We start from the raw sequence: 19,097 nt of genomic DNA, 5'->3' as shown, positions 1-19,097 counted from the left end.
ACGTTGATATCTGGTTACGAAGGCTGGAAGCAGATAGGAATTCCCTGCAGAAGAGGTGTCTGTGGTCTGTAAGAGAAACTGTTCATGGACTGGAGAGGAGATTGAGGTTTGAATCACATTCAGGTAGAGATAAAATGTGAATACTTTTCCTCATTCGTGTTGGTTATGAAGGTTAAGGATTTTACAGAAAACCCACAAGTCAGAGGCAAGACCAAAGGGAGGGGCAAAAGTAGAAGTTCTAGTTACATTGTAAAGTGTTGGCATTGCCAATGTGTTAGCATGAGGGTGAAGAAAAATGTAGATCCTACAGGTGCACAAAGCAAAGGAAGTTTCAAGGTGAGATGGCTTGAAGAATAGGCAAGAGGGGTGGTTCAGATTCAGCATTTTCTACAGCAGACCAAGTAGTTGAGTTTCAAAGTGGACAATAAAACCTGTGCTCTAGTAGACGATGGAATATCAGGAGTAAAATCCCTAGTGTCTGGTCAGAAGGTGGGAGGTGTAGGGTCAGACAGATGGCCTTTTTGTTCAGAAGATCTCAGCTCTCTACCTCTACATTCCGGATCATATGGGCAGGAGGATATCAAGGAAGGAACTGTGGCATATCCTAAACTAATCAATCACTTCTTGTGTACAGGTAGTGAAGATTCATAATTCCAGGCCTCAGAGAAAGATCTGAATTGACCTTCTAATGCCGTAGGGGGGGGGGGGAACTTGCACCCCGTCAGGGTAATCATTGGCAGGCTGCGAAACAGTGTTTACCTTGACAGTGGCCATGATTCACCATTCCTGGCCAATGGCAACTGTGGCAAGTGGCGCAGGCCGCAGGGATGTGCTGGCTGCCGCTTTCCTCAGCTCTCATTGGCTGGGAACAGCTAACCGCAGTCACTGGGCACTGCAGCTGGCCATGCCTGTGGATCATTGATGTAAACACCGTCTCACAGCCAGCCAGTGGATTACCCTGACTGGCTGCATGCAGCCCGGAGGTTGCCCACCACTGTTCTAATGAGATGACTGAAAAAGGGGTAGCATGCTGGCAAGCAAGGCTTTATTAGGGCTGCTTGAGGGCAGCGTTCAGCAATGCAAAAAGGAATTCTTTTTGAAGGAGATTCCCTACAGACAGAAGTGAAGGATTCCTAGACTGCCCTGGAACAAGACTGCTTCCAAGAGGAGGACTGGTGTAAGCTCCTCCCCTCTGAAAACCTTGAGAAAACTAAGACGACTTGGTCAATGGATATTTGAAGTTTGGCCAGATTCTTCCCAAAAAGCTGCTTAGGAGGCAGCTCTGCCAATTTGGTTTATGTTCTTCTCTACTCGATAATTAAGAAGCCAGATGTTGAGACAGCCCACCATGGAAACCAACGTATCTGGCAGGAGAACCCAGGATAGCTGAAGGCCATGTCACAAAAGATATGAAGCCACTTGAATAGCCCTAGATAACATCCAGTGCTTCCTGCTTTGGCTTGAGGGAGACCAGGAAACCAAAAACACCTTCTTTAAGTCTACTTAGGAGAGTAGTCTACTTCTTTACCTTCTTTAAGTCTACTTAGGCCTGCTAATCACACGTGAAAAAAACCTATCCAATAAGATGTTTCAAGTAAAGCTCAATTAACTTGTATGAAAAATTGTAGCTTACAGGCTACTGTATTAGCAATTTCATGAGATTTAACAATCTTTTAGAAACATATCAATATATAACATACCAATAACATGTGAAGTGATCGCAGGTCTTTGCTGCAGTGGAAATGATTTTGTAGCACATCTTGCACTGTTCTGTCTTCTGAAAGAGACTAAAAATGGAATTTTTAAGATCACTGGTAAAACTAGTGCACTGGTTCTTATCCAACTGGAAAATTCTTGGTTAGCTAACCAGACCTGTTTTTATTAATCAGTATTAATATTTATTGTGGAATCAGAACAAAAATTCTGAAAAGAAACACGGTCATCTCTCTTTAAGAGGGAAAGACAGGCCACGCTCTTGTAGAGAACATTTCCACAAGTATAACCTGAAAAAACTGAAAGTACAGTCCATATAATATTTAACTAGGCAGTAACAGTAAACATGCCACTAGTTGAATCCCCTTCCAGCTCTGAAATACATATGGTGATAATTACTGAACTTCTAGATTTTATATACACCTATTGAAAAAAGGTTATTGAAAGAAATTCATGTATTTTCTTATCTGTATCCATATTTTGGTGGTTTTAAAACCACATATGATTCTCAATCATTTAACTACCTGTACACAAAGCAATTCAGCTTGCCTTCTCAGAGTAACTTACCTCCTCTGGCCAACACTTTGTAAATCAGCCTCTCAGCAGACAATTTTATAGTCTCTTTAAATAAGAATACTCCATTGTACTTCCATACTATTGAGATTCTTCAAATGGATCATTCAAATGCCACTCCCTCTCCTGGGATCTTACTTAGGCCTGGTCTACACTGTATGTTTATGTCAACATAAGCTGTCTTGTGTCGAACTAGATGTGGAAGTGGGAGCCAAATTTAAGTGAAGCCAGGTACCTCTACACCAATTTACCACCACCCTGAGTGGCAGAGAGTCATGGTCAGTGTAAGCGTAGCTATTGCCTTGCTTAGGTTGACTTACTTTTTTCAGGAGCCATCCCATAATGTCCCACACTGAAAGGTCCCTTTCTCCCGCATCCCAGAGATGTGGTAACAGGCATCTTCACCTTGAACGGTCTCTTGAAATGTGTTTTAACGACTTATACTAAACAAGCAATCTGTTCTGCCTCTTATTTAGCTGTGACACTCTTAGCACCTTTCCCAGACCTGAAGAAGAGCTGTGTACATTCAAAAGCTTGTTTCTCTCACCAATAGAAGTCGGTCCAATAAAAGATATTACCTCACTCACCTTGTCTTTAATATTTTAAAGCACCATTCACCCCCAAAGAATCCAAAAAAGTGTGTGTAAATAAACCCTGCAAGTTGCTTATACTGGAATAATTTTATCCACTACTGAAATGCAGCCATCTTTGGGGTGGAACTGAGACTTTTAAGGCAAAGAAACATGATCACAATAAGAAGTGATACCAGGCATATTTAATCGAACCTGTACCAGATGCCAAAAATGAGGGCTTTTTAATGTAGCAGAGAAGAGCATAACAAAATCCAATGGCTGAAAGCTGAAGCCAGAGAAATTCAAAATTAGAAATAAGGAACTTTTTCTAGCTAAAATGTATCAAGGCAATAGGTGGATTCTCTATCTCAGTGTCTTCAAATGAAGATTGAGTGTCTTTTCTGAAAATATGCTTTAAACAAATAATTCAACTTGATACAGGGCTAACTGGGTGAAATGTAATGGCCTATAATTTTCACATGGTCAGGCTAGACTATTTAGTGGATACATCTGGCCTTAAACTTTATTAATTTAATATCTGCTCTTCCTACAAAGTGCCAGGGGTTCTTTAATGGCCAGAAACAGGGCCTCTAAGTATCTTCTGAATGACAGCACAATCACCTTGTGGTTCTAATGCTATTCTGGGGCATTCTGACTCAATAGTTCACCAAAGTGCTATCAAGTCACCAACACTATTACCTGTCCCATCCATGTGCTGCTCAGGACCAAATTGCCTTGGGTGTGTTAGATCTGTCAGTTTCATATCAAATAGTGAAGTAAAGCTGAAGATATACATGTTAACCAGCTTATTAAACCAAGTCAAAGGTTTAATTCACAATACAAGCTATATTAGATGTACACAGTCTCTTTAGGACACATGGTCAATGTAAACTTCATTCCCTCTCAAGAGAACTTACATCCAAGCACAATCTGCTCAGCATTATTTGAGATGAATCATGTGAATGGTGAATTATGTGCCATCATATCACCCTTTACTCAGATTAATAAAATTACTTGAAAATGGACTCAGCCACCGGTCTGCTGACCAAAATTGTCTTATTGTTTTTCCTTGTACTTTTGTTCTATTTGTACAATGCCTAGTACAATGGGGCTAGGGTTACTAGGAGCTATGATATTACAGTTAAATTCTCACTATTTTTTTAAAAACTAGGGGTCTTAAATTTGAAACAACAAGAGAAAACATAGTATTTCACATTTTATTCATTTCTTAAACAGTAAGCACCAAAAACAGAGGAAGGTAAAGACAAACTATTTTAAACCACAACAATTTCGCAAAATTTATAAATTAACTTTTTCAAACACTTCAGTGAGACAAGTTAATTACTTCATTATTACTACCTGTGTTTCAAGTTACCTGAACATTCTTATTCCATTTCTGTACGAAAGGCTTGTATACAAACTCTGCAGGTAGATATAACTGTTCTTTAAATATTCTAAGATACTGTTTAAAATCAAATGAATTCATCAAATATATCTGTCGGTGGGAGAACCTTGACTTCACTCTCTTTTCCAAGAGTTCCAGAATATCCTTGTAAAAACAAAAATGGAGATATTCAGTGAAACAGTCCAAGATGAAAGCACAAACAGCATAAATAAAAAAACTAGATTAAAATTGTTTTAAATCTAAAGCATGATTAGTAACAAACTTGCTAATTTATAATAGCATTGACAATATTCCTTTTAAATGTCCAACTATAAGCTATTTACATAAGTCACAATAATTAGTTGCTGGGATATACAGTAATTTTTCCATAGATGAAGTAAATATTTTTATTACTTTGGGTTGTATTCAAGATACTTCAGCCACTGTACCAGGGCTGTAAACATGTGTAGGGTTGGTGGCTGTCATTACACATGTCTTTTGGAAGGCTGAACCTGATCTCACCAGAAAAATTTTAAGAGCCAACATTTGTCTTTTAGAAGAATAATTCTCTTGTACCACACAAATACTATTAGGCTGCTTTTGAGCAGGAAGAATAATCTGATTTTCTCTAGAGAGGTAACAAAGCTTGTCATCAGAAGGAAGAAAGAAAAAATTGGTATTTGTCTATTAAAAAGGAAAATTAAGGACTGCTTCTCTATTACAGTGACATTTGAGTCAGAGAAGGATTACTTTGTTTCTAGTCTTTTTACTTGCCCTGAAAGCAGGAAGCTTTAGGCTTGGTTAAAAATGCGTGAGGTCTCCAGAAAGAAGGAAATCAAGACAAATTAATATGCAAAAAACACAATCTTCTGTACACAATGATGACCCAATCTAATGAGAGTCCCTAAATGACGTGGAAGATTTTTATTAAAAACAAAAAAGCTGATTTTTGCTCTTGAATCCAATTATGATAAGTCACTGATGGAGCGTGTAATGAACTCTGGAAACAAACTTTTATAAAACTGAAGAGATTCTTTATATTAACAACAGTACATTCTGTACATTAATAGGTCCAATATTAACTTAAAGTAACTTGCTCATTAGACACTGCCCCAAAACAAAAAATCAGAAGCACCCCTAAACTTGTTCTATTGGAGGCCCACTGTTTTGAGGCAGCCTCTTCTTTCTTTTCTTGTGGCCTAGTCATCTTTTCAACTGTTGCTTTAAGAGCATTGAAAAAATTTAAAATCTTTACTAACACTGTTCTAGATTCTTAATATCATCATCATATGAGTGTTTGACTGAAGTAATGATGGTTGTTTAAGCAGCTTTTTAAATACATATGTTGTTTGTATTCCACAGACATACTGTATTGTAGGAATGCAGGATTTAAGTGTTTAAGGCAATCTTGCATTATCGTTATAGTTTACAAAGTGAATGTAAGGAAACTCTGAAACATTTTACCCTCCCCTCCCAATTCCCAAAATTAGTCTAGATCAGAAGTCTTTTCTAAGTATAGCAGTGTTATAGCAACAATTATTGGTGACAAAGGTTTGCTTTTTAAATAGCATTTGTCATATTTCATATTGTGGTAGAAAGACAGGTAGCTTGATCAAAGTTTCTACTCTTGCTCATTAGTGAATGAGGAAAGGAAGAAACCAGCAGCCTCTAGAACGAAAGATAGGTAACTGAATGTTGATCCTGATATTATTTTAAGATGGAAAACTAATGAGAAATAGATTAACATGGCTCCTGCAAAGTAGTAAAAGTCGTCCAAGTTTTTATCCTCTTCTCAGGAACGTAACCATTTTTAAGCAGTAAAACTGAAGCTAACAGGGAACAAAAAAAAAAAAGCAGAGATCCAAAAAGCCTAATTACATAGTGAGGCAAGCCTGAAGATTGACAGCTGACAATTACTACTATTGAGTTTGTGGCCACATCCTGTATGTAATCCCTGCAACATTTAGTTTGTTTTGAGAGTCCTTTTTATTATAAAACTACTCCTAACAAGTAAAACTTGCCTATTCTTGTCCTGTGTTTCCCCATGTCTTAAGAATGTAGAAGTTTATGTATAGTTTATTTCTTTTTAATTATCTGAAATGAAAGGGCATTCTTCTTTGTGTCAGTGTGGTTCAAGGTCATTTCTAGTGCTTATTCTAAATCTTTTTCGTGGGGAGACACCAGTGATAAAGATGGAATTGAGGACTGGGTCATCTTCAGGATATAGTAACACATTTAAGTCCTGACATAGGCAACGCACACATTAAGTGGGGTGATCACTGCTTTTTCTCCTGAAGTACAGTCTGGTTAAGACATAGGAGAAATTGACATAGCACTGACAATTCTTTCTATGGCATTAGCTTTAATAGCGTCTTGTGTTGTCCTTCTCTTTTTAGAACTTTTGGTACATGTTTTGGTGAGATGCTTATTCTAGAATGCAGGAAAAATTTGCTTCCTATTAAATCTGAAAGAACCTCCTTCATTTTCTTAGTAAGGAAGGTTACTGGAGCATATTCCTGTTTTCCTACTTCTGTTCCCATTTGCTCTGAATATGTAGCATTTCCTGTCACTTATTTTGTATCTGTACTAGAATCAATTTTTAAAGTAAGCCAATAAAACACTAGGTAAGGGGGAGAAGTTTCCAAAATTAGCAGAATTGTCTCCTTAAGGCATGAGTCTTAAGAATAAAAATATGAAAAGCATATGAAACATTACAGTTGTCAGCAACATAAGCTCTATAAAATAGAAAAAAATTTCTTACTTGTCTGCATGTAATTCCAATAACTGTTACTGGAGTCTGTGCTGACTGGGATATATCAAAAAGGTTATACAGTAATGTCTGATTCTTGTGATGAACAAAGAGATCAAATTCATCCAGTATAAATAGCACTGGACAACTGCTATCTCGGTCACCTAAAACAAGAATTAAAACAGTCAGTATATTAGTGAACTGGTAAGTACATGACTACTAGACTTCTTACTGTTGCAGCACTTGTGTTCTAGTGTGCCCTCAAGTTTTAACCTGTTTATAGAATCTTTGCTAATTCACAAGGCCCCCCTATCTCACATGTATTTGCTATACGCCAGGATTATTGACGATTATTTAGCTTAAAGTACTGCTGAGGTTACACTAGTTTGTCAAGACATTTTTTTGGTTGCAAATAAAAACCAAAAAGTGATGATGACACACAGTTAAGACACTCATTTACCATTTTAATTTTTAAAAGGCTATATCAATTATCATGGGCAACAGACTGCTAACAGCATTGCAAAAATCTACATGCACATCCACCTGAACGCATAGCAAATATCTGCTTTTGGTAGGATAAGCAATAAAACCTGCAAAATCTGATTGCATTTTGTGGGGGGAAGGCAGTGTGAAGGAGACAAAAAACAAAAATCACACCACACAGTAACTGTTAAAAAGCAACAGAAAAGAGTTCAATACCATTTCCAGGTTTTTTTTTAAAAACCTCCATCATTAGCCATTCAATAAATAGTAGGAAGAAGTCTTTAGTGATGCTCCTGTAAATTAAGCTTAAGAATTTGATTCAAATATCACAATGCTTGATATGACCGCAGTACTGTTTGTGCTATTGATTCTGCAACCAAGGTTTGTTCTCATGCAGAAGTCGCTTGTACAATGGTATAGAGCAGTGGTAACCAGTTGATCCTAGAGCATCTCCCAGCTGATCACGAACTCTGGTGGTGCAGTGTGGCTGCCACTAAGGCACACTCCTTGCCTATCCCGGCCCTATGAGTTCTCCCTCTGCACACTGCTTCTGCCTGCAAGCACTGTCCCCGTAGCCCTGATTGTATGGGAGAGCTGCGGGAGCAGTGCCTGCAGAGAGGGGCAGCACATAGAGCACACTGGCCCCTTCTGGGACTGGTGTGGGGCTGGGTAGGCAAGGAGCCTGTCTTACCTCCAGCGGCTCCCAGTTGGCAGCAGGTGCAGCAAGGCTAAGTGTTGCCTGACAGGAGCCAGCACCACATACGCCTCCTTCTGTACCCCAAACCCCACCCTGAGCATCTCCTAGAACCAGCATGCCAAATCCCTCCTGCACCCCAAATCCCAGCCCTAACCCTCTCCCAATGCCAGCACCTTATATGCCCTCCTGCATCCCAACACCCTGCTCCAGTCCTGATCCTCCTTCCAGAGCCAGCACCCCAACCCTCTGCCCTGACCCTCCCCCGGAGCCCACACCCCAACACTCTGCCCCAGCTCAGAGCCCCCTCCTGCACCCAAACTCCCTCCTACAGCTTGCACCTCTCACCCCCCCTCCCAAACCGCAACCTCAGCCCAGAGCCCCCTCCCACACTGCAAACCCCTCAGCCCCAGCTCAAAGCCTGCACCCCCTCCCGAACCCCTACCTGGTGAAAGTGAGGAAGGGTGGGGGAAGAGCAAGCGACAGAGTGGGGGGGTGTGTGGAGTGACGAGGCGGGGCTTTGGGGAAGGAGAAGGGGTAGATCCTGGGTTGCCCTTAGATTCAAGGAGTGTAAAAGTTTGGAGACCACTGGTCTACAGTGTGAGGTAATCCTTGATTTCTCTACAGCATTTGGGTGAAAAGTTTGCTACAACTCACCTGGGGTTTAAAGTCTTATACAAAAATATTTACCTTTCTTTAAAGCTTCAAGAAGAAATGCAAGGTTTTCAGCAAAACTGCCCTAAAGGAAAGGAAGTAATAAAACTATATCAATGTAGGGTAGGAAGGACTGCAAAGGTCATTTAGTCCATTCCGCTGTGCTGAGGCAGAATCAAGTATAACTAGACCATCCCTAACAGGTGTTTATCTAACTTGTTCTTAAAAATCTCCAATGAGCGGTCCCTTTGTAATCTATACCGGAATATAACTACCCTTATAGTTAGAAAGCACTAATCTTTAGGCTAAATCTCCCTTGCTGCAGATTAAGCCCACTGTGTCTATAACCTTTCCTTATAGGTCATGTTTTCTAAGCCTTTTGTCCTTCTAGTTACTCTCCAGTTTATCTACATCTTTAAATATGGTGCCCAAAACAATACTCCAGCTGAGGCCTCACCAGTGCCAAACAGAATAGAACAACTATGTCCTGTATATTACATCTGATACTTTTGTTAATACACCCCAAAACATTAACCTTCTTTACAACTATCACATTGACTCATGCTCAAATGTGCGATCCACTATTCTCCCCCAGATCCCTTTTTGCAATACTACTGCCTAGCCAGTTATTCCTCCATTTGATTTTTCCTTTTGAAGTGTAGTACTTTGTACTTGTCATTACTGAATTTCGTCTGGTTGATTTCACACTTCTCTGATTTATCAAATTCATTCTGAATTCTAATTATGTCTTTCAAAGTACATGGTAGATTTCCATAGTTACCCTTAAAAACAGAAAACTGCTTAAGTTCAGACTATAAGAAAGTTCATCTTTTAAAAATTGTTTTGAAATGAAGCTACCTTTTAAATTCTATGTTATAAAGAATAACTGGTTACAATATTACATGTTGTATAGCCATGTTCTACTAAGCAGGAGACAAAAAAACTACTAACTGTTTCTTCATAAGGACTAGTTCCATCCACCTTTTACTCCATGAAAGCTGAAAAGATTTATCCCAACAGAAAGATGTAGGAATGAAGTGAAGTAGGACAGAGAGAAAGAAAATTACAATAAACCAACTTGCAGCAGAATCTCACAGTTACAAACACCTCAGGAATGAAAGCCGTTTAACAGAAATGTTTGTAACATTGAACAAAAGGTTATGATTGTTCTTTCAAAAGTCTATAACTGAACATTGACTTAATACAGCTTGGAAACTTTACTATGCAAAAGAAATTCTGCTTTCCCTTTTTCCACAGTAGCTTGTTTAACACTAAACAATATGTTTACTATATTTGCCTTTTTTTCCTTCCTATCTCTGCTGCTGCCTGATTGTGTACTTCCAGTTCTAAGAGAGATGTGTGGTTGACTGGTCTGTTCGTAACTCTGGTGTTCATAACTGAGGTTCTATTGTACTAAGCAGTTTTCCTTTGTCTCTTCCTCCTCATACTACATACATAAATTAAAATTATAAATTCCTTGACCCAAGTAGATTTTACTTAATTAGCAACACATTTGGCATGCAGTTTTCAAATCAGTTGTATTATGTTCCTGCAGCCCCTGTGGTACTTCTCAAAATAGTCAGCGATGAATTGCTGGAAAAAACTGCTCTATCCTATTGCCACCTCACCCTTTCTTTCTTTCTTCCAGGGCACAAAATTGTGAAGAGGGTAGGAAATAGAGGTTATGGTAGCAGCGTTCAGGTGGAATGTCCAACTATTCCTAGGGGAGTTCGCACACTGTGCAATGCAGAATTTGCACAGAAATTAATGTTCTGTGTAGAATTTCTCTCCCCGCCCCAAGAAATGGGCTGCAGAGCTGCTGGCCACCATTAGGGGACTGCCGGGCTTTAGGGGGGTAGGGATGTGGGTGTCTGTGCTGGTGGCGGCTCCTGTTGGGTTCTGGAAGGATGGGGTATGGGTGTCTGGGCAGGGAGGGCACCCCATGGCTGGGCTCAGGGAGACAAGTGGGGTAGAGAAACAGGAACCATGTTGTCGGAGGAATTTCTTTAACCCTTTGCTCCTGGGGGAATTTTTTTTGTCTGTATTGTTACAGACAGTTGCTGACAGGTATTTTGAAACAAACTACCAAGATAATTGAAACTGGCATGATTATATATAGCGTTATTTTGATAGATAACTTACACAGGATTTTGCAGAAATTTAAAATATTGTGCACAGAATTTTAAGTTTTTTAAAATACAGAATTCCCTCAGGAGTAATCCAGTGAACTGAATATGGGTGAGAACTAAAACTTACTTGGCACAAGGGCAAGACTATAACAAGAAAAGAAGATCTCCAATTTAGTTACAGGTTAAATCAACATAGTTAAGTTAATGCAAGTCAAGGGGAGTGTATATAGAAGGAGGGTGGGAGCAATTCTAGAAGGGAGTAAATTGCTGTGTGTAGGGGGAGGGATTGAATGGTTTCTTAGCCCAGGGCTGGTGTATTAGTGGTCTCTTCCCTCCAGTGTGGATGAAGAATGGAATTTTATTTCTCTCTTCTTCTCTTGTCCTGTCCTTTTGCACTAATTGTGTTACTTATTTATGCAGGGAACAAAAATAGATTAGAAGTACAGTAGAGAGGGTAAAGCTGTAGTGTCCCTGCTGAGGAGGCAAAGAAAAATGAGGAAGGAGGGTTGAACAAGTCCCTATGTTGAGTTAGTGACCGAGGTCTTTTTGCCTCCTTCCTGGTAAGTGCAGTTGTAGAACTTGATATAATGGTGTTTTATTTCAAGTAAGTGGAAAAGGAAAGACATGCAATGTTACAATTGCTGTGTGTGCGCTAACATTAAATACTTTTGCTTTGGGCTCTTCCCACTATATACCCCAGTCAGGAAAACTGCCTTGTATCTTTCCAGGGGGAAAAAATTCTTTCTGAGACTGAAATCATTTAGGTTAAGATACTCACTCACTAGTAAGGATACTAGTGTCAGAGCAAGAAAACAATACGATAAATTAAAAAGGGTTTCCCTAAAGGCAATATAGCCCAACAACTTCACACATTTGGAAAAACTTCTCTAACAAACTAACAAAAAAATCTTAACTTGTTTACTTACTGCCTCTCCCCCTATCCCTAGTCACCCAAGAGGAGAAACTAATGGGCTTCAAAACTGATTTAGAGGGAGAACATTTCCAAGGCTGAAGCCCTTGATGGACTCCAAACCGCTTACCTTACCTCCTACCATATACATTTGATTTCCATCCTTAAGAATTATAGTAGCACATGATTAAGTACGCAGCCTTGCCAATCACAAGTGGCCTATCAGAAGGGATAGTGAGATGATCCTCTGACTGATCTTCTATTATGTCATTATATATCAGAAGACAGACCTTGGAGCACACACACTAAACAGGCAACCAGTGCAGCTCAGAAAGCAAGAGCATCACTGATTGAAGCAAGAATGAGAGGTGTCATATTCTATGATAGCTGCAGTCTACAATTTGAGGCATTATTTCAATTGTTCCATTTACACTGCTCTGATATTCCAACATATTAGGAAAAACAGCTTTCCTGTGTAAGCAAAATGCATTCAGCTGAAGATCTACACAAGATGAAAGCACTGAGAGTATGTCTACACAGCAGCTGAGAGGATGCTTCCCAGTAGAGGTAGACAAACACGTGCTAGCTCTGCTTAAACTACTGCACTAAAAATAGCAGTGTGGTTGTTATTGCACAGGTGGCTAGCTCAGGCTTGCCACTCAAGTAGAAGCCCACCCAAACCCTGGGTCTGCACACATGTGGATAGCCCAAGCCACCACCTGTGCCGCTATATCCATATTGCGCGCTAGTGCCGAGCTAGTGTTTGCCTTTTTATCCATGCTAGAAGATATACTCCCAACTGCAATGTAAATATACCCTTAAGGGCCAATACTTCCAGAGGAACTCATCTAATAGAATCAGTCTAGGCTACGGGCAAGGAACAGGGGTACTTCTAAAAATGAAGAAAGAAACTTAAGTTATAGTAACTGGCTTAAGCAATGTGTGACATTGCAAAGCAAGTATGCCAATGAACCCTGAGGAAACCATCCTGTAAGAATGATTGTGACTAGCAAAGGACAAAGATTTGTTGGAACTCTGTCACTTGTCCTTCCTGGGACACAATAATGTGGACTCATGGGCAGAGAAGCTGAGACTGCAGGAAGGGACTGTGAGACTGTATTTATCAAATGACTGCACACTTAAAACTTAGCTAGGTGGGCACTTTAAACCATATCGAGACCCCACAAATACTATGTGAAAAGCCAGGAATCTACCACTTACTCGATCTTGTCTCCCTTTAGGTCAGAAGATAAGGGGCTTTTTTCTCCTTTGTAAGGCACCCAGCAGACCTCATACTCACTGTCGTCATTATCCAATTCAGATTTTAAAGCCAAGCTTACTAGAAAGTGGTAAACTACAGTTTAACATGCTTCAGTCTAATACTGCTAAAATATTGCTAGTTGGTCAACAAATTTAAAATACTTACTAAGTTACTGATCAATCCTTTATTTGTAAAGGAATATTGTAGCTGATATTATCTAGAGCTCCAGTATGTTCGTGGCAATACATTTAGAACTGTCAGTTCTGAACTCCACTAGAACTCTTAGCCTCATCTATATCGTTAGATGTTTCAAGCAAGTTTTAAGAGGGTCTTTTCATTATTTTGTGGTGGAAATAGTTAAAATTTCTTATTTAAAAGATCATTTCAGAAAAACAAGTTAACTGCATAAAAGTTACTATATATTTATATGTAATATTGAGTGTAATACTGTCTAAAGGGGAAGGTGACTATCTACACTAACATGGTCACCACTGTAAAGTTGTGATAAGTCTTTTACAAAAAAAATAAAATATATGGAGATCTCTCTCTCTCTCAGAACTGGAAGGGACCCTGGAAGGTCACTGAGTCTAGCCCCCTGCCTTCACTAACAGGACCAAGTACTGATTTTGCCCCAGATCTTTAAATGGCCCCTTCAAGGACTGAAATCACAACTCTGGGTTTAGCAGGCCAATGCTCAAACAACTTGCCCGAAGTATGCCTTGTGAGGTATCATTGGGAAAAAAAAAAAAGTTATTACCTGCTGAATACTATTATCCTGTTACAATGTGTATATCTACATTATATATGAGTTACAAAATTTTGCTGTGTTTAACAGAAACATGTTGTGGGCCTGGAAAATGCCCACGTTAGTCACCTCTTTTCTACCCCATCTCTGGACTGTGAGTTCTGACCAGGGAAATTTTGAACAAGATCACTGAGGTCTCCAAAGTTACTTGGGCAACCCAGAATGGCCTATGAAAAAACTAGCAGACTTAACATCCCTGCAAACAATCTGGACCATATACTCTAATCCAACTGTTGTGTGTTTTACCTTAAAGTGCCCACTAAGCTAAGGTTTAACCTTTTAATAACTCATTTGTTTTCTTAGTAAATAGATCTTTATTTAGTTTACTAAGTACTGGCTACAGCATCATCTTTTGCTGAAGGTCCTGAGCATCTCTTCACCTGGATAGGTGACTGGCCCTCTGGGGCTGGAAGAACCTCATGTGTGGTAATTTTTGGTTTTAATAACCTTTTAACACAGAAGTCCAGTTTGGGTGGTAATATAGGCTGGAAGGCCTAAGGAGACTCTTTATGGCTCTACATTAAGCTGACAGAGCAATCCAGAAGCACACCTTTGTTTCTGGTTTGGTTAAATCTGGATTATAGAATAAACCATCAGTGTGGGAGTGTTTACCCAGTTTTTGTCAGTCTGAGCTGAAATCAGCTTTCAGCTGTGATCAACAGGCCTGGTGACAATAAGCATACATTCATAAATGCTGTCTAGTTTTGTTTTGTTTTTTTAAACTGTCAAGACAGAGGCTTAGGAAATACTTTAACAGGTTAACATTGTCCTTCTAATACCATAAATCTCATGTCAGTAGTAGTCAAGGTAATTTATAAATTTTGAAAAAAAAAAAAAGACAATTTTGGGAAAAAAAGTGAGTTAAGTCCATCAGAGTTTTGCAGTAAGGCTCAAATCCATTTCTTTTAGTCTAGTCAATGGCTGGAAAAGTTACTTATTTGGTGTGGTTGTTTTTCTGAAGGGAGATCTTTTGTTTAAGTCTCATAATGCTCATTTTTTTAGTGGTGCCTAAAAGAGCAGCAAGAAGTTCATACTCACAAAAACTTTGTCTCCAACCACATTTTCCATTTGTAGTTGTCTCGTGATCTCCTTGAGAGCTATTTTATCGTTTGTCTGTAAGAGTCCTAAAAGAAAGCAGTGATTACACATCAAACACTAAATGATCTCCTCTGCTTTCTCTACACTCCAGTGGTCACACCATTATACAGCCAATGAAGAGACTTATTCCAGCAATTTTCCCCCCAAGTGCGGCTATTATTTTTGCAGTAAGACTATCTGAAGCAACATTTCAAGAGGTACAGACAATCTTTAATAACTGAACAATGGATAGTAGGCAAAGATTTTTATGAGAGAAAATATTTTGAAACATCTTTAAAAAGGCACTATTGGTTGAAATTTACAGTAACTGAAAACCCACTACAACAAGCAAATATATAGTATTTTTAATTTAAAAGAATGACATATTACTTGCCATTCAGATGAACTTGCAAGAGGTTCTCTCTCACTTGCTTTACTTCCATGAGCTCTTTTAAGACATGATTTAATAACTAGAACGAAACAGCATAATTCACATTAAAATCCCTCCATTATGTTTTTAAAATTTAAAACAATAAAATGAAGAAACTGCAAATAAAACAAGAGGATCACACATCTACTAAAACTGAAGATACTGCTCAGTGACTGGTCAAATCAAACTTTATTAGTTTGAGTTGAGGATACTCAAAAGAACGCGAGTACTTCCTGTGCTAACTACATTCTTGACATCTAACATTTGCGTCAGAGGAAAAATGTTTTAAGGAATTTTTCTTCAGGTTTTGAAAAAATCCTCAGTCTTTCAAATCAGATCAATGAACCCCTTCTATATGAGCTCACCACTCCTTTTATCTTTAAAAAACAAAATGCAAAGATCCAGAACTTTGTGGTATGCATGAAACTTCTTGAGGCGCATGCTGTTGGCAGAAAATATGACAGATACTGTGATATTTGGCTAAATTCACTATTCTAAAACTTGTTATTTCTATGATTCATGAGTTAAGAGGATTAGTAGTAGTATCAGTTCTTTGTGGGAGAATATAAAAATATTGCCAATATTTTTCAAATTACAAAGTGCAGACTATTTTATAGCAGCATATAAAAATCCAATAATGGAAAAAAGTTTTTAGAAGATTCAGAAATGGTAGCTCTAGCATTTTCATTTAGTAGATTACAGTAGCACTCAAAGGCCCCAATCAGGATTGGGCCTCATTGTGCTAGATGCTGTACAAGACAAAAGTAGTTAAGGTCCTGACCTTGAAGAGTGGAAAATGTTAAAGACACCTTGCGCACTAAGATGGGAAAGAGTGCACGAAATTAATGGCAGCATGCAATGATATAACCAACAACATGCATAATGTGATGATACCAAAGAACAACTTTTTAAAAACCACCATTTTAAAGACTTATCTGTGCTCTCAATTTTTCTACCCAGCCCTTGGCAAGATCTGATCTTAAAACATAAGTATTTTTATATTCTAGTATGAATATAATATTTATTCATTACTTCTCCCCCATTGCCTCCTCTACCCAATATCATTAGTTCCTTTTAAACATAGTATAGCTCTCCTGAAAACCCACTTCTTCCCTTTCACCTTCAAGAAGCTAACTAAATATACTTAAATATTTTATTTGTCTTATGAATTAACTGCTCATTTATGTAGCAAAAATGGGTTATAGACTGGGAAGAAGGACCATAACAAAACTGAAGCTGGAAAATTGTTCTGATGAGGAAGAGAAGACTTTAGTGTCTTTAACAGTAGAAAGTCCAAGACACATAATTTAGATATTGGTCTGTCACAACCATGATCACTTTGCTTACATGTTGTATCTCTTTCCTCCATCTCAGTCTGTCCTTCACACAGTCTGCTTTATGCAGAGTTTTTGTACTGGCAACATTTAGCTTACTTTCAGTTCTGAAGAGTGAGAGCCCAATGGTAGTGGAAGAATACTACTATTTAGCACTTCAAAAAGGTCAAGTGCAGTAGACAAAACCAACGACACGTTGGTACAAGCACTTTTATATAGCAAAATGTTTCTCCATATGTTAAACCTTTTTTTTTTTTTAAAAAAAAGAATACTTTAGTTGTTAACTATACCAATTTTTTTTAATGTTACTGTTATGAAAATTCTTCAGCTATTTTATAACTTACCAGTTTGAGACAATTTTTACATTACAAAAAAGGTTTTTAGCCAAAATGTTACAGTTTATAATATATAATATAGCCTTTTAAGCTTTGTTATTCAGTTTCGTAAAACTGTAAATGTAAGTTCATAACAACCACTTAAGTGTTATTCCACACATTCTGACTAAAGGCTCCCTATGAACGTGGTGACATGATATATGGTACAGGAGATGCACCTATAAATTACTCTAATCAAGTCCTATAGCCTATTGTAGGCTCCATCAAGCCCTTACAGATAGATAGGACCATTCTTGTGAGACCGCAGAACTCAAGGTGTCAAATAGTTCACAAATATTCTCTCGAATTGAATGGTTTCAATATCCAAGGTATCCACAGTTCCTACAATGCCTGAAAAGCATTCACAGGCAGCCACAGTGACTGCCTCATTATGGGGAAAAAATGATTCTTGGGGATGGGAGGGAAGCTGGTGTCTCACCTAGGCTTGTTCTGGCAGCTTGCCCAGCTGCTCTTCTGGTTCTGGTAAAGGGGCCCTATTGGTGCCAAGGAGAACTGGTAATCACCTCCTCCCCACGGAGATATGTGATGGAGGACTCCGGGACCAGTGGGATATTGTACTGGTGTTGGCCAGGTTGTGGGTGTGTGCCAGTCTTATAAGAGGCCTTAGTACTGGGCACCCTTAGGGTGGTGTTCCATCTGTCCTGTTTCCAGCAGATTCCCCTCCCAAAAAGAGACTACAACAGCCTGATGAGGGGTAGAACACCTCTGGGACCAGCAACGCCATCAGGCACAGTTCCTATGAAGGTCAGTAGTAATGATGTTAGTGCCAGAAAGAAAAGTAAGGGTGGATTCTCAAAGGCAACCCCCTGCATCTGGAGTGATTCCTCAGTCAGTGCTGGTACCAGAGCCCAAGTCTCTGGCCTTATTGGGTGCCGATGCTCTGTCACCATCTCTGAAGCTGAATGGCCTTGATGAACTACCTTTGGACTGAGTCCTCCTTTTGAGGTGGACGTTATGTCAAGCACTACTGCAAACACAGCTCTGCGCTCATACCTAATGCAGAGTGTTTTGGGTCACTGTCCTAGAGCCAGCAATAAAGACACCAGCTTTGAGGTCGTTGATATTGAGAACATATCCGATGCCATGAGTCCTTGTGCTGATTCAACTGCTTTCTTCGGTCTCTTCTCCCTGCTGAAACTAGAGGTTTCTGGGGCACTATTGGAGGAACGCCTCCCAGGTTCCAGACAGGAAGACATTTCTTCCTCTAGATCTATGCTACCTTCAGTGAATTGTTCCAAGAGATGCAATTTAAGCCTTGTGTCCCTTGATTTCTGAGAGCACAAGGAAAAAAAGCATTCACTGGGGACAAGTGCTTCCCCAAGGGAGAAGAGAGACAGATTGTGTTCATCGGGGCATTAGACAGTAACACAGAGCAGGATTTAAACTTCAAAGGCTGAGAGTTTGCCATATTTTAACCATTGTACAACTTTTCCCTGCTGTACAGGGGTGCACAGACAGGTCTGCAGAAGGTTTCCCGCATCATGTCTGGGCTTTTTTGGAATGTTCAACTAAACTGAGAAACTTTATAAAATAAACTAAGTAGTGTTGACTGTTTTAGATAAATCTGGAGCTTGGATTGTCTAAGCAGGTCAGACACAATCCAGGTTCCATATTGCTACCACAGGTAGTAAGAGGGAATGGAGGGAGAGCCAGGGCCACTCTGCCTTTATGCCCTTGCATTGGAGCACAAGGTGCATATGTGGTCCCCATGGATACAGATAAGCAGAAGATTCTGGCCTCTCACACAGTGCACATGTGCACACAGTGGGATCCACACTGACACCTCTAAGTAGAGCTGCAATGACTTCAGTGAAAACAAGTCTGCGTTACAGATTTTATACAGCCATCAGGGAGCTTCACAGAAGAAAGCACAAGAGTGAAAAACAGTAAAAGCAAATTGAAACTTCATAAAGTACGACCTGCTTCCAAGGACA

The 19,097-nt window shown here is 39.3% G+C and overlaps 1 protein-coding gene across 7 annotated transcripts in view; it reads right to left on the bottom strand.

The window, feature by feature from the left end:
* Positions 1-19,097, bottom strand: part of ORC4 (origin recognition complex subunit 4) — a 58,583-nt gene that overhangs the window by 9,394 nt on the left and 30,092 nt on the right. For all 7 annotated transcript variants that reach the window (XM_050969303.1, XM_050969304.1, XM_050969308.1 and 4 more), the window contains 6 exons: positions 15,399-15,474; positions 14,966-15,051; positions 8,859-8,907; positions 7,004-7,155; positions 4,234-4,407; positions 1,701-1,787 (listed from right to left, as the gene is read on the bottom strand). In XM_050969303.1, the coding sequence (XP_050825260.1) occupies positions 1,701-1,787; positions 4,234-4,407; positions 7,004-7,155; positions 8,859-8,907; positions 14,966-15,051; positions 15,399-15,474 (624 nt within the window). The remainder of the gene's footprint in view (positions 1-1,700; positions 1,788-4,233; positions 4,408-7,003; positions 7,156-8,858; positions 8,908-14,965; positions 15,052-15,398; positions 15,475-19,097) is intronic.

This window comes from Gopherus flavomarginatus, chromosome 10 (assembly GCF_025201925.1).
Source record: "Gopherus flavomarginatus isolate rGopFla2 chromosome 10, rGopFla2.mat.asm, whole genome shotgun sequence".
Lineage (NCBI taxonomy): Eukaryota > Metazoa > Chordata > Testudines > Testudinidae > Gopherus > Gopherus flavomarginatus.
This window is presented reverse-complemented; position numbering and strand designations above follow the sequence as displayed.